Source organism: Mesoplodon mirus (assembly GCF_964341445.2).
Source record: "Mesoplodon mirus genome assembly, chromosome: 14".
Taxonomy (NCBI): Eukaryota; Metazoa; Chordata; class Mammalia; order Artiodactyla; family Ziphiidae; genus Mesoplodon; species Mesoplodon mirus.
Window position 1 is genome coordinate 56,544,173 of NC_138990.1, and position 13,859 is coordinate 56,558,031.

Genomic DNA, 13,859 nt, shown 5'->3' on the forward strand with positions numbered 1-13,859 from the left:
ATTAAATATGCGCTTTTAAAACCTAACTACTGCTGAAAGAGTCTTACTTTTTCATTAAATATGCACTTTTAAAACCTAACTGCTGCTGAAAGAGTTTGTTACAGAATAGTAGCATTACCAAATGATAAAAAGGGATTTATACCATATGATAAACCATAAAGCCATTGTAGCAAAAACACTCAAACTCTGTGGTGAGCTTCTTACCCCCTATTTCCCACACACCTAACCCATCACTTCCTACATTTCCCCCTGACTCCCCAAATGCCAGGGCATCCTGGCAGCTTCATGAATCTTGCAGGATATGGTGTGAGTCACAACACACCTGAATAGAATACCGAGGGCCAGGTGAGCAGGGGCAGGACTGGTATTAGAGGAAAACTAACACTAATAAGAAACAAAATGCAACCACCACATTATGGGGAGCTTATGGGTGTAGAAAAAAGCATGTCTTATATCTACAAGTGTAGAGACGAAGGCAGAGATGTGACTGAGAACAAAGCACAGTTATTACCAATAATATTATACACTCTTTCACTGAATGTGACAGGCTATAGAATGTCTAGTTAGAAGGAGTGAAAACATTCCCCTTTTTTCACCTGCCTATAATTTTGTCATTTTAGTTAATCATTCGTGTGTTTCTTTTGCTCAAATCTGTATATATATTATACTGAGAATGTAAGTATTTCTGTGGATTTAAAAAAAGCCTAATCAATGACTAATTATTTCCTAAGATAGCCTGCAACATAATATTCATTTGGTTCCAAATTTTCATGATGATTAAAACTTAGGAATAAACATGTGCAAAATTTCTGCATGTTAAAGGATTATCTCATCTTATATTAGTAGAGGGTTATAAGATAAAGTGAATGTTACTAAAAAAGTAGAAAAAAATAAGGCCATTAATGCATACAGAGAATGAAGACAGTGATTCTGCAAAAGCACAAATCACAGTAGGAGTTTCATTGAATACTAATGTTCCTAGATGTATCCATGCTTACAGAAGTCTTTAATTCATGCTGTGTGTCAGACACTGGGCTCCATGTAGTTACATGATAAATTCTCACTACGGCCCTATGAAGTAGGTACCAGCTTCTTATTATAGATGAGAAAATACAGAGAGGTCCAGTGTTTTGCTGAAGGCCCCATAGTGAAGAAATAACAGTGGATCCAGGATTTATACTCAGTTTGATTCTGAAGTTCATATGTACTCTCATTATAGTAAGAGGTGTGAGATCCTTGTGTAGAAATACAATTCTAAATTGTAGTTATGGTTAGAGCTCTAAAAGGTAAAACCAAATTAATGAAGAAAATATACAAAGAATAAATGTGGAGAGGGTGTGGAGAAGAGGGAACCCTCTTGCACTGTTGGTAGGAATATAAATTGATACAGCCACTATGGAGAACAGTATGGAGGTTCCTTAAAGCACTAAAAATAGAATTAGCATACAACCCAGCAGTCCCACTACTGGGCATATACCCTGAGAAAACCATAATTCAAACAGACTCATGTACCACAATGTTCATTGCAGCTCTATTTACAACAGCCAGGAAGGACATGGAAGCAACCTAAGTGTCCATCGACAGATGAATGGATAAAGAAGATGTGGTACATATATACAATGGAATATTACTCAGCCGTAAAAAGAAAAGAAATTGAGTTATTTGTAGTGAGGTGTATGGACCTAGAGTCTGTCATACAGAGTGAAGTAAGTCAGAAACATAAAAACAAATACCATATGCTAACACATATATATGGAATCTAAAAGAAAAAAAAATGGTTCTGATGAACCTAGGGGCAGGACAGGAATAAAGATGCAGACGTAGAGAACGGACTTGAGGACACGGGGAGGGGGAAGGGTAAGCTGGGACGAAGTGAGAGAGTAGCATGGACATATATACACTACCAAATGTAAAATAGATAGCTAGTGGGAAGCAGCCACATAGCACAGCGAGATCAGCTCGGTGCTTTGTCACCACCTAGAGGGGTGGGATAGGGAGGGCGGGAGGGAGACGCAAGAGGGAGGGGATATGGGGATATATGTATACATATAGCTGATTCACTTTGTTATACAGCAGAAACTAACACACCATTGTAAAGCATTATACTTGAATAAAGTTGTTAAAGAGAAAAGAAAATAAACACTTGTATCTAGCTAGAATGTCCACCTCTAAAGTAGAGGCATGCAACGAAGGGGTACTTATTAAATAGTTAATATTGGCCCCTATGTACACAAGATATATAATCCCCCCAGACTGACTTTTAATATTAAAAGGCTGTGATGTTAAAATAATTTAAAACAGATGTTTTATTCTTTCCACCAGAAAGTTATCTTGAAAACTAGTAATTCACAAAAGAAAAATCTACAAATGACATAAAGTGAAAAAGGTTTTATCTCACTAGTAATTAAAGGTAAATTTTACAAATTTTTACCAGATTTGTAAAGAGTTTAAAAAACCGTAATAGAATGATAATATCCGGCCTCAACAGAGGCTGAGGGAATGTGCACTATAATGGCCACACCTGGTCTGGTGTGACCTGTTACAACTTCCATCCTCATGCGCTCTGCCTTCCCGTCAGCAGGAGTGCCCGTCCCGCCACTTGTGCACCGCGTCCCATCCTTTCTTGGGGGCTGTGAGTGTATCAGATGAGCAAGTCTCTCTCTCTTATGCTGTCGAGTTTCTCCTGTTTATCTGTTCATTCTCTTTAGCATAAGAACATGTTGTACTTTTTTAAAAAAGTGAATTCTATCTTCAAAAAAATCCCTGCTTGATCCCTAATCTCCCCACTTTCTATTACTGCCCCATCTCTCTGCTCCCCTTACCTGTCAAACTGCCCAAAAGAATGACCAGGACCAGCCGTCTGCAGGTTACCTTCCCCCATTCTCTCCAGAACCCACTCAGGCGGGCAGGTCTATGTTCCTGCTGCTCTACGCAAACAGCCAGGCCATATTTTGCTTCAACGCCCAGCAGCATCTGCCACAGCTGATGGTTCTTCCTCAGATTCTCTCTTACCTTCTCATCACTGGTTGTTCCTTTACTAGATTCTCACCCTCCAGAACTCTAAGCATCTCATCCTCAAAGAAAGCCTCTGTTTTCTCTATTTGTACTTATTTCCCAGGTGATCTCATGGATTTAAATGTTATCTATACTAGTGATGTCCATCTTCTCCCCTCAACTCCAGGTCTGTATACTGACCTACTACACTGACATCTTCTCCATGTGGTGTCTAATCATCATGTGGAACTGAACAGGCCCTAAACTCTAACTTGTTCCGCCTGCAGTTTTCCCCAACTCAGTAAATGGCAACACCACCCTCTAGCTGCTCAAGCCAGAAAGCTCAGTCATCCTTGTTCTTTTGCTCATATTTAATCCACCAGCAAATCCTGTTGGTTCTACCTTCAGAAAATATACATACATATCTCTGACCTCTACTTAACACCTCCACCTATATCACTTTGCCCCAAGCCGCCACCATTTCTTACCTGGATTATTGCAATAGTCTTGTAACTAGTCTCTTTGTTCCAATCCTTGCCCTACTATTGTCTCTTCTTAACACAGCAGTTAAGAGTGATCTTTTAAAAAGGTAGGATTTATTTGGCTATTTGGTGTCATAGAGAACTTTTTTCTTAAAATTTTTTTTTTTTTAGTAACAGTTGAGCACTTATACTTGATTTTAAAGTGAAATCTTATGGGAAATGCCCCAGACATGAGAACTGATGAAAGTGGAGTTGGGAGCGCAGCAACGTTCTGATGGGCAAATCAGTACTTCCTTCGTCATGCTGTTAAGGCACTTTGGAGATTGTACAGGGTATGAAAAACCACTGCTCTGGAACAACTTATAGAGCTATTCCATTTTTCTTGATGTCTCAAAAAAATAGCTTTCTTAAAGAAATTAGAGTATATGAAAACTTGATTTCAGTCTAATCACCCCTTGGCTTCCTCTAGAAAATTGTGTCTTACGCACAGAGTCCCGTTAAAAACCTTGACAGAAAGGTTGAAAAGATAGTCATTGATAGCAAACAACTATGAGATCTCAATCAATAGTACAATTTCTTCTTTGACGCTGCTTTATTATGCATTTATATAAAAGTTATCCTCATATTTTCTTCTTGTTAATAACTCATCTCTACTACTTTTCTACTATAATAAAAATTTGTTTAAACAATATTCTGTTCCTCTAGACTACAGATTCAATACTGGGACTTACCTACCACCTATTCTCATTCTCATGTCAAGAGAATACGAGTTTCTTAGCTGGGAATTAAATGTGGTCACTTTTAAGGGAGAAAGGTGCACTAAGGGAAAAAAAGAAGGAATGTGAGGCTTCTCTCAAACAGTCTAAATACCTTGGGCCTTAGGGAAATATTATTTTGGACTCCACAGACTTGATTCCTCATCATGTTTCTTGCTGCTGATTCACCATCAGTAAACTGGGAGTTATGGTTTCCCTCTACCTCACAGGGTGACCAATTGTCCTGGTTTGCCCCAGACTTTCCCAGTTTTAGCCCTGAAAGTAGTACTGGTTTAGCAAACTGGGATAGTTGGTCACCTCACTCCCTATATCACAGGAATACTGTCCAATGAGGCAAGGAGAAGGTAAGATAATTCAAAACATTTCATATACTTTATCTGAAAGAAGCCACAGAGCTATTATTATTATTATTCTGTTTATTTTATGCCTATACTAAGTGATCCCTGGTTATGATGTGAGAAATGGTTCAGATGCAACAAACACATCTTAAGAAGGCATGCTTTTACTTACATGCTTAGGGAAACTACATAAATACCGTTCCTGATCATGAATCATTTGAAGAATTAAAAAGTCACAATTATCATATTGGAAATAAACTGAGTATTGGCGCCACAGATATATTACAGGGTATAAACAATTCAACCTTTATATATGAAAAGTGAGTTTCGTTTTATATTATGATTCTAAACGTATTTGCAAATGTTCATTTACCCCAAATGTTTGCATTTTTAATATCTTACCTATCACAGAGACTTTAAGTAACTCAATTTTATCCTTAAGGCCTGCAGCTTTCAGATTGTCACATGCACCTAGTAACTGTGAGTCACGGACATCAGCACCCACGTAATACACATCCTATGAGGGAAGAAATTCATATTATAAGTATAAATAAACCCATATTTTATGTAGTTAAGAAAATCTACTTGCATTTTCAATGATGAAAATGAAATTAATAGATTTGTTAATTCAGGTTAAAACAAATTTAGAATATTTAAAATGACATTCATGGGCAAAAAATTGAGAAGTTTTTGTTAAAATTTTTAAAACTGTTAATAATATTTTACAATTACAAACGTCTAAGGAATTTAGGGATTTATATAATCTAGGTCATGACTAATTATTGTATTTCTATCATATTTTCCTAAATTTATCACAGTATTTAAAGAAATAACACAGCAATTTAATTAACCCTTCATAGTCTATTTTTATTACAGTTATATAGCAACTTGTATAATTAAAAAATAATCCCTAAATAGACAGTCTACCTGTAAATAATCGGTAAGTGAAGACACACACACACTGATTAACGTAAAACATTGCCTGGTTTACCAAACTTTAGAACTTACTGGCCATTCTTTAGCAGCTTCCAAAAGTATTGTTCCAAGTCCACACATTGGATCTAAAACAACTGCACCAGCCTATAGACAGAAATGTTGATTTGCTATCATTAAATCTATTATAATAGGTATTACAAAAGAAACCTAACACTTGAGGAATCAATATTTCAGAGTAAAGACTCCTTTCTATATTTTATTAGGAATTTCAGGTAGTTAAAGCCCTAGTGCAGGTATGCTTGACACATTTAAAGATGAGGAAGGAGACCAGTGTGGCCACAGCACAGTGAGCGAGAGGGGAAAGGTGGTAATTACGTCAGAGAGGTGGCCAGACTACTCCACCAAGATGGGCTGCATAACACCGTGTGCAGTCACAGCCACCAAGTCCTACAGGTTTAAAACACCGTGTGGCTCAGGCTCCAAGCCCACAGAATGACACCGGGGGCTTCTGCTCCTCATTCAGCAAGTCAAACAGTGAAGTGGTCACCACCTGGAGCACGGCCACCGCTGTGGCAGAGGGAAAGAAAGCAAGACGAATCGGGCACTGGCTTTTAAAGGTGCCATCTGGAAGTGATATACATCATTTCCACCAAAATTTAATTGCGGAAAGCGTGTCAGTCACATGACACACACAATTTGAAGGGGCCAGGAAAGTGTCATCCTATCTGTACCTGAGAGGAGAACAGGAAATGTGGAGAAAAAACTAAGAACTCTCCCATCTGGGCAGTGGGGCTGGGGTGGGGTCGCACCACGTCAGATCTCGTAGGTGTTACAAGGGGTCTGGTTCTATGCTGAAGGGTGGGAAGCTGTCGGAGGGAAACTGAGCAGGAGTAACACGATGTTACATTTCAAAGGCATCATTCTGGCTGCTCTGCTGAGAACGGATCACAGAAGGGCAAGAGTGTTACAGGGAGGCTAGTTAGGGAATCCAGGTAGAGATAACGGTGGCTTGAATAAAGTGACGCTGGTGGAAATGGGGAGAAGTAGTTGGATTCTGGGTATATTTTAAAGGTAGAACCAACAGGATGGATGGCATGCGGCATGTTAAAGAATGACAACGGTCTGAAGTGACTGAAGTTTTTGACCTGAGCATCAGGAAGACGAGCTGCCTGTTACTGAACTGGGAAGTGTTGGGGAGGAAAAGCTACAAAGGAGACAAGAGTGTAGTCTGGACATGTTCATTTTGAGATGCCTCTTAGACCAAGCATGGATGTCAAGTGGACTTAAGCATCTGGAGTTCAGAGGAGAGGTTCAGGCCACAGATATAAATTTGGGAACCGTGGTTGTTAGTTTGCAAATGGTATTTAAAGCATCAAAACTGGATAAGCCATCTAGGAAGCAAGAGAAGTTAGAAAAGAACAGTCTGTGGGCTGGACGCCGGTGACCTCCTAAGTACAGACATTTGGTAGATGGAGATTCAGCAGTGCACACCGACAGCAGCCCATCCTGACGTAGAACCTGGAGTGGTCCTGGAACACAGTGGAAACACCCATTTCAGGGAGTGAGGACAGTGTCCACATGCTTGTAGATTAAGCAAGATGAGCTGTTTCAGTGGAGTGCTGGCGAAGAGAACCTGAGGGAAGTGGGCACAAGAGAGAGTGGGAAGAGAAGAAGCAGACACCAAATATGGACAACTAGTTTTAAGTTTTTCTGTAAAGGGAAGCAGAGAAGGGGGTGGTAGCTGAGGGAGTGTGTGGGTTCAGGAGAGGGTTGATTCTTTTTTAAGTTGCAAGATATTACAGCATGTGTACATGCTGATGGGAATGACCTAGTAGAGAAAAAAGTCCTCAAGTAGGCAAGAGGGAATGGAATCCAGTACACAAGTAATGGAGTGAAACAAGGACAGTTCATTTATTATAATGACGACAAGGCAAAGTATGAGGGCGTAGCTTCCAATATGTCGGTAAACTTGGTGGGAAGAACATGTTACAGTTCTCTTCTGATTCCAATATTTAAGTCAATTAAGAAGTAAGAGAATTAAAAGTATGGTCAAGAAATGGCTGTAGTGATAGAACATAAAATTCAAGCTGTGAAAGAGGGCTGAGGACAGGTGGTGAGTAGGGTCACCTACTAGAGGTCCCACGGAGTTAAAGAACTGCTTTAGGGCACAAGAGGAAGCGAAAGGGAAAGAGAAGGTTAACAGCAGGATTCTTGAATCTGAGATTTTGGAAGGCATACCCTTCTGGGTATGATAAAGTCTAGGATATGACTAAGGCAGATCATTAGAGGTAGGGAAGCCAAGGGATCAGACTACAGAGTGGACACTGAGGTCATAAAGAATTATGACAGGAGTAATGGTCTATACCATTACCGAAAAGATAGGAAGAGATCTGTAGACACCGGGATAATCTGATGGCACGTGCTTCTAAGGCAGTGAGAGACCTGGGGCAGAAGGGGTGACGAGGCCAAGCAGGACACCTACCCCACCTCCAGGCCCAGAGGTCCCTTGGTCTGTCTACAGAGGAGGCAGAACGCTCAGAGGACAGCCAGGTTTCAGTCAGAGCCAGGGGGTACCTGATGGAAAGAAACAAAATGTCCTTCAAGAAAGAGACTTTCCCCTGGCACGAAATTACGGAGAGTAGCACATGGGTCCCCCATGAAGGGGCAGAGAGTGACAAAAAGAATAATGATTTAAATGGCAACTTTAAGATTAATAGTGGTATGAGAACTAGCTTTTATGAAGATCTTAAAATGTGCCAAACACTGTGTTCTTTCTCCCCCATGGTCCCTGTTCAATGAGGTAGTTTGACCTTAAGCATCTTTCAATGTCTGTTTTACCATAGGACCTTTTCTATCCATGACATTTGGGTACACAGGCAGAAGCAGAGAAGTATTTCCATGTGCTTAAAAGAATAACTGAGATGTATAGAGCTTGGTTTTCCTTACTTGTTATGATATATAGGAAGAACAGCTTATAGGAAACATGAAAAATATCTCACGACCCCAGACTTAAGTTTCATTTTTCGTGGCACTGGCCTACCTGAGGTTGAGCTGCTTGCGCACTGCTCTGGGTACCAAGCTCCAAAGAGGGGCCTGGATCAACGCTGGATACTGGGATCACTTACACGGTGGGTCATCACTGCATTCCCCCCAAAAGAACCCTGCTGTGCTGTTTCTCACCTACTTTAACAGACCTTCTTTGTTGGTGGTCACATTAGAGAAACAATTTTTACTTTCGGTCCTAGCAGGACAAACTGACAAAAGGGAAAAATTTCATTGAGTAGTATCTGTGGATATTTTCGATCATTTACTTTCTATATTTCTGAAAATTGTATGTTTGTATCAGATAAAGGCAACATTTCAAATTTGTAGGTGGTTATATAAATTTATATGTAAATATAAACTGTGGTGACATCACTGGAAGTTTGGGGAAAAATAAACTGTTACCATACCCCTCTCTCCTTACTAAAAGAAATTTAGGCTAAAGATTTAAATCAAATAAAAAAGAAAAATGGATTCTGGGAACGTGGTAACATGGAAATAGCTCTCTCCTTTTTCTCTCAACTCTGAGCTACTTACTTCTGAGGCAAGTGAGGCTCAGAACTAGAGGCAACCGGCGCTAAGAGACGCCCTGGGCTCTGCTGACGTCCTGGGAGAAGGAACCATGTGAGGTCTCCTTGCCATGGGCTGGGTGGGTGATTAGAGACCAGCACTGGAACCCAGAGGGGAAATCACTGGAATCAGGGAAATACCTGGTCTTCAGAGATCTGTGGCCCTGCAGGGAGCCCGGTGCACAGAAAAGTTTTCACCGAGCGCTTCAGCATGGCTGACAGTCTCCTTACACTACCAAAGCCAGGGGTGCCAGAGATCCACTTGCCTTTTACCACTTACAGGATTCCAGCCATTTAAAATACTTTACCAACCACACTTGAGCCCCAGTGAGCCAACAAAGAAAGATAATGACACATCTAAGGGGAGGAGGTCCCTCAAAACCTAGAAAGAACATAGAGCAAACAGAACACACATCTAGTGAAATGAAACTTTTGGAGGGAACAGATAAATATGTGAAAAAAAGTAAGACCTTCTAGAGATAGCAAATACAACACACACACACACACACACACACACACACACACACACACACACACACCATTTTCCAAAGCTAAAAAAGACCATGATTTTAAAGCTAAACATTTCAATAAATAAAGTAGAGCACATCTTTGTGACTCTCGTTATAGTTTCTAAGATAATATCCAAGAATAACTCAAAATGCAGAGCCAAAATATAAAGAGATGGAGAGCATGTGCGAAAGGAAGCTTAACATGCTTATCACAGGAATTGCAGAAGCAGAAAAAAGGAAGTGGTTTAAGGTTAAAGACACTAAAGCAAAATAATTGAGGAAATAATAATTAAGTAAATAATGCACGAAAGAGTACCTGAGGTGGAGGAAAAAAATGGTTTTTTTATAATTATACATTCCAAATAATAACCATTATAACTATGATTATTATTACTGTTGGGGTCCAGGGCAGGCCACCCCAAAATATGCTTCAATGGCATATTGATTATCTTGAATTAAAGTTACTTGAGAAACAGCCAGTAAAAAGAAATGATATTCACAAAGAAGGAAAGAAAGAAAAAGACACTCTGATCACCTCCTTTCCCCCTGAAAGCAGCAACTAAATCTCCCTTGTGAGGTATCCTCCCACTACTGGGAGGAGATAGAAAGCATCCTTATCACCAGAGTTAGGGAACTGAAGGCCAAGAAAACTGTATAAACAAACTTTGTTAGTTCTTCATTTGTCTGCTACTACAAGCACAGGCCCCTTTGTTTCATTAAATCTTCACAAATAATTGTTTCTTTGTCTAAAAATAATACATAAACAGCCTGCTTTGGTCACTTCAGGGGTCCCATTTCTATTAGACTTCCATGCATACAAATTAAATTTTTTTCTCCCTCCTATTAATCTGTCTTGTGTCAGTTTAATTATTAGACCAGCCAAAAGAACTCAAGAGGGGTAGGGGGAAAGTCTTCACCTCCCCAACATTACTATAGCAGAAGTCAACACTTACATACTTTCTATATGCTAGGCATTGTTCTAATCACTTGATAAATGCTAATTCACTTAGTCCTCACATGACCCTGTGAGATTATTATTTTCATCTTGCAAATGAGAAACTTAGGCACAGAGATGTTAAGTTATCTTACCTAAAGTTTCCCAGCCAGTGTGTGGTAGAGCCAGAATTAGAACTCAGACAGTCAGACTCACCGAGTTCTGGGTTGAATAGAAAAGACTCTTACATAAGTATTTACATCCTGGTGATATTCCTGAACTTTAGAGGATTAAAGAAAAAACTCTCATAAGCTTGCAAGCAGAAAGGACAAGCAAGACAGGCATAATGGAAAAGAAAAATCACACTGGCGTGAACTGCTCACCTAGAACACCAGAAGTGAAAAGACAATGGAATAGCATCTACAGACCTCTGAGAGAAAAGGACTGCAACTCAAGAATCTTATACCTAGCCAGAGTGGCGATACCCAGGTTGACAGGAAGAAGTTTGAGGATATACAGAATCCAGACAGTATATTCCTCAATACCACATTTGAGGAAAGTAGCTAAGAAAAGACTAACCAAGCAACAAATAAACCTGAGCCAAGGCCTCAAAGTGAAGAACAAAGGCGAGGAGCACTGCACCTCACAATATACCTTTGTGTGTTTATACAGAAACGTGCATGTTACACACATGACATCTTAATGATTCAGGATAGGCTGTGTAATATACGTGCAGAATAAGAACTTTTGAAACAGAGGGTCATGCTTTAAGGGAAAGTCTGATACATAATAAATAATTTAGTTCAATCTAGTAGTTGGGAGTTGGGAGTGGAAGGGGGGGAATGTTTCAAAGGTCTCATTGTAGGGAGGAGTAATTCTGTGGGGCAGAAGAGAAAGAAGTACCCCGGAGGTCTCATCTTATGATAGGGGAGAGGGGACGGGGCGGGGGAAGATGAGAGTGTCTTGGTGGTGAAAACAGTTTCTTGGCAAAGAAAAGAGTCGATGTCTTGTAAAGTTAGAATCGAGTCCCATGTGTTTAATTACGAGAGCTGGGAGAGGGAGCCACTAATGGAATAGAACATAAAGTAAAATCCAACCTCAGGGAGAACAGTGAAATGATTAAGTTGCTTAAACTAGCAAAAATAAAGAGTAAACTGTAAGAAGTTACAAACAATAAAACAGGAAGAATGCAATCAGGTGTATCTATCATAATACTGAATTCTCTCACTGAAAGACAGAACCTATCAGAGTGGGATAAAAACAGAGTTCTGTGTTTATAATAAAAAACACACTGAAAACAAAGTTGAAAATAAAGCAGTGTCAAAGAACTACTACAAAGGAAAATGCAAAGAGAAAGAAAACAGTGAAAATATTAATAAGACATGGTGAAATTTAAATTTCCAAATCAAAATAATGAAAACTTTAATAACAAGAAAGAGGCACACTGCATAATGAAGCAGTAACATTCATAAAAGAGTATAAACCAAACTACACAGCAGTTGAATGAGGTAACAATAATAATGCAAAATCTTAAAAAAAATGTAATCACCTAATAAATTTCAAAATACCTCTTTCAGAACTGAGCAGATAGTAAGACAGTAAGTAAAGACATAAAGGCCATCTCTTGACTAGAAAATAAAATTATTTTCTTATGTCCATGGAATATTTACAAAAACTGATCAAGGTCTTGGTTAAATTTTAAGAAGTAGAGGTTGTACAGGCCATGTGATTGTGACAAAAAATTAGGAATAATAAAATGTAGCTATCTTTTGACTCAGCTTTTTCATAGCCAAAATACTCTCAGAAGTTCAACAGTATATAAAAACACATCACTGCAGTTCGTAAGAGTAATGGCAAGAAAAGAAAAAGAAAAAAAAAGGTTAGAAGAACTAAAGAGAAAAGATGACTATCAATAAGAGACTGTGTAAGTTAATTATGGAAAGGACCTTGCTATTACATTAATAAGAATGAGAACAGTTTCCTTACCTTAATTTCTGCGAGAGAGGCCATTGCCCACGCTATGGTAGATCTCAGTCCTGCTGTCTTGATGTAAGCTCTGCTGGCTAAAGGAACCCTAAAAGAAAAGAACACCCAATATTACTGTATGTTAAAGAATATGATGTAAACAAAAATAATTAACCCATTCATATCTGTACCTCATTTTAACAAGTTCATACAACATGCACTAAAGTATTTCCTGTTAGAGAATATTTAACCTTATTACAAAATTACCTTCTCTAATTGGCGTCTTGTCTAACCAGACAGTGTGGTATTTCAGAAAGGTAAATTTTTTAGATAAGTGAAATTTAAACCCTTATGTGTTTAACTTATAAAGAGTTAATCACATGAGGGAAATCTTCCTAAAGAGTTTATATACTTCCCTGACTTCCCACATGGACTAGACCTTTCCTTGCTGATCTGGAGTCATCAAGAGGAACAGACTGCATTGTGATATAGATGTAGTATAGGAAGCAGGGCTGAATGGATGCTAACCCTTGAAATATGTTTTCTAAAAGGTCCCTCTTGTAAGTTTGCTTTTTGCTCATTTGCATCTTTCTCAAAAGATGGAATGAAGCATGACATTGCATTGCCTAAGATAATTTATCGAAAGAAGGGCTGAAGCAGACATCTCCCCAATGAGTTCACCGGTCTCCATTATGTATCACTTTATACTTTATCCTTTACCTAATCATTGCTACTATCAGTGTTTCCAGATTTGATACAAATTTTCAGAATATTATTTTTATGTTTCTAATGCAATGAACAAGCCTTTCCTTGGAAATATCAATGCACTTTTCTATTTCATGTATACAGTTTGTTGGTAAGACATTACGATGATTTCAAGAATCAGTGCCTGGTTGTTTTGGGGGTAGGCTTGTTCCAAAGCCACTAAGGGGCTCTTCTACTAACATTACACAAAGCCACAGTGTTTTCCAAACCCTATTTCCTTTCATTATTTTATTTCTGCTCTTTCTCTGACTTTAAGTTATCCTGTTTTGTGCATATTTACTGCAAGCCTCTTAAGATCTTAGAATGAAATGAGGTAATTATAAATACCTTGTCAAATTAAACAGTATAATTGCATATTTACTATTATAATGAGGAAGCCCTGAATGGTAAACCCATGAGAGCTGTGTCTTTTTTCTCTTAAAAGGTTTATCGGGAAATAAAAATTTACATTGTAAATAGTACTATATCCATAGATTTGGAATCTGGGATATAAACTTTGCAGGTAGAAAGACTACAAAATATTTCGATCAATGAATCTTGCTTCTGCAG

General features: G+C 38.8%; 1 protein-coding gene across 4 annotated transcripts in view; it reads right to left on the reverse strand.

Annotated features, from left to right (window-relative positions):
* THUMPD2 (THUMP domain 2 tRNA and snRNA guanosine methyltransferase) overlaps nucleotides 1-13,859 on the reverse strand; it is a 45,947-nt gene that overhangs the window by 15,193 nt on the left and 16,895 nt on the right. For 3 of the 4 annotated variants that reach the window (XM_082641839.1, XM_082641838.1, XM_082641840.1), the window contains 3 exons: nucleotides 12,567-12,654; nucleotides 5,599-5,670; nucleotides 4,993-5,107 (listed from right to left, as the gene is read on the reverse strand). In XM_082641839.1, the coding sequence (XP_082497965.1) occupies nucleotides 4,993-5,107; nucleotides 5,599-5,670; nucleotides 12,567-12,654 (275 nt within the window). The remainder of the gene's footprint in view (nucleotides 1-4,992; nucleotides 5,108-5,598; nucleotides 5,671-12,566; nucleotides 12,655-13,859) is intronic. The other variant, XM_082641841.1, reaches the window with a different exon arrangement.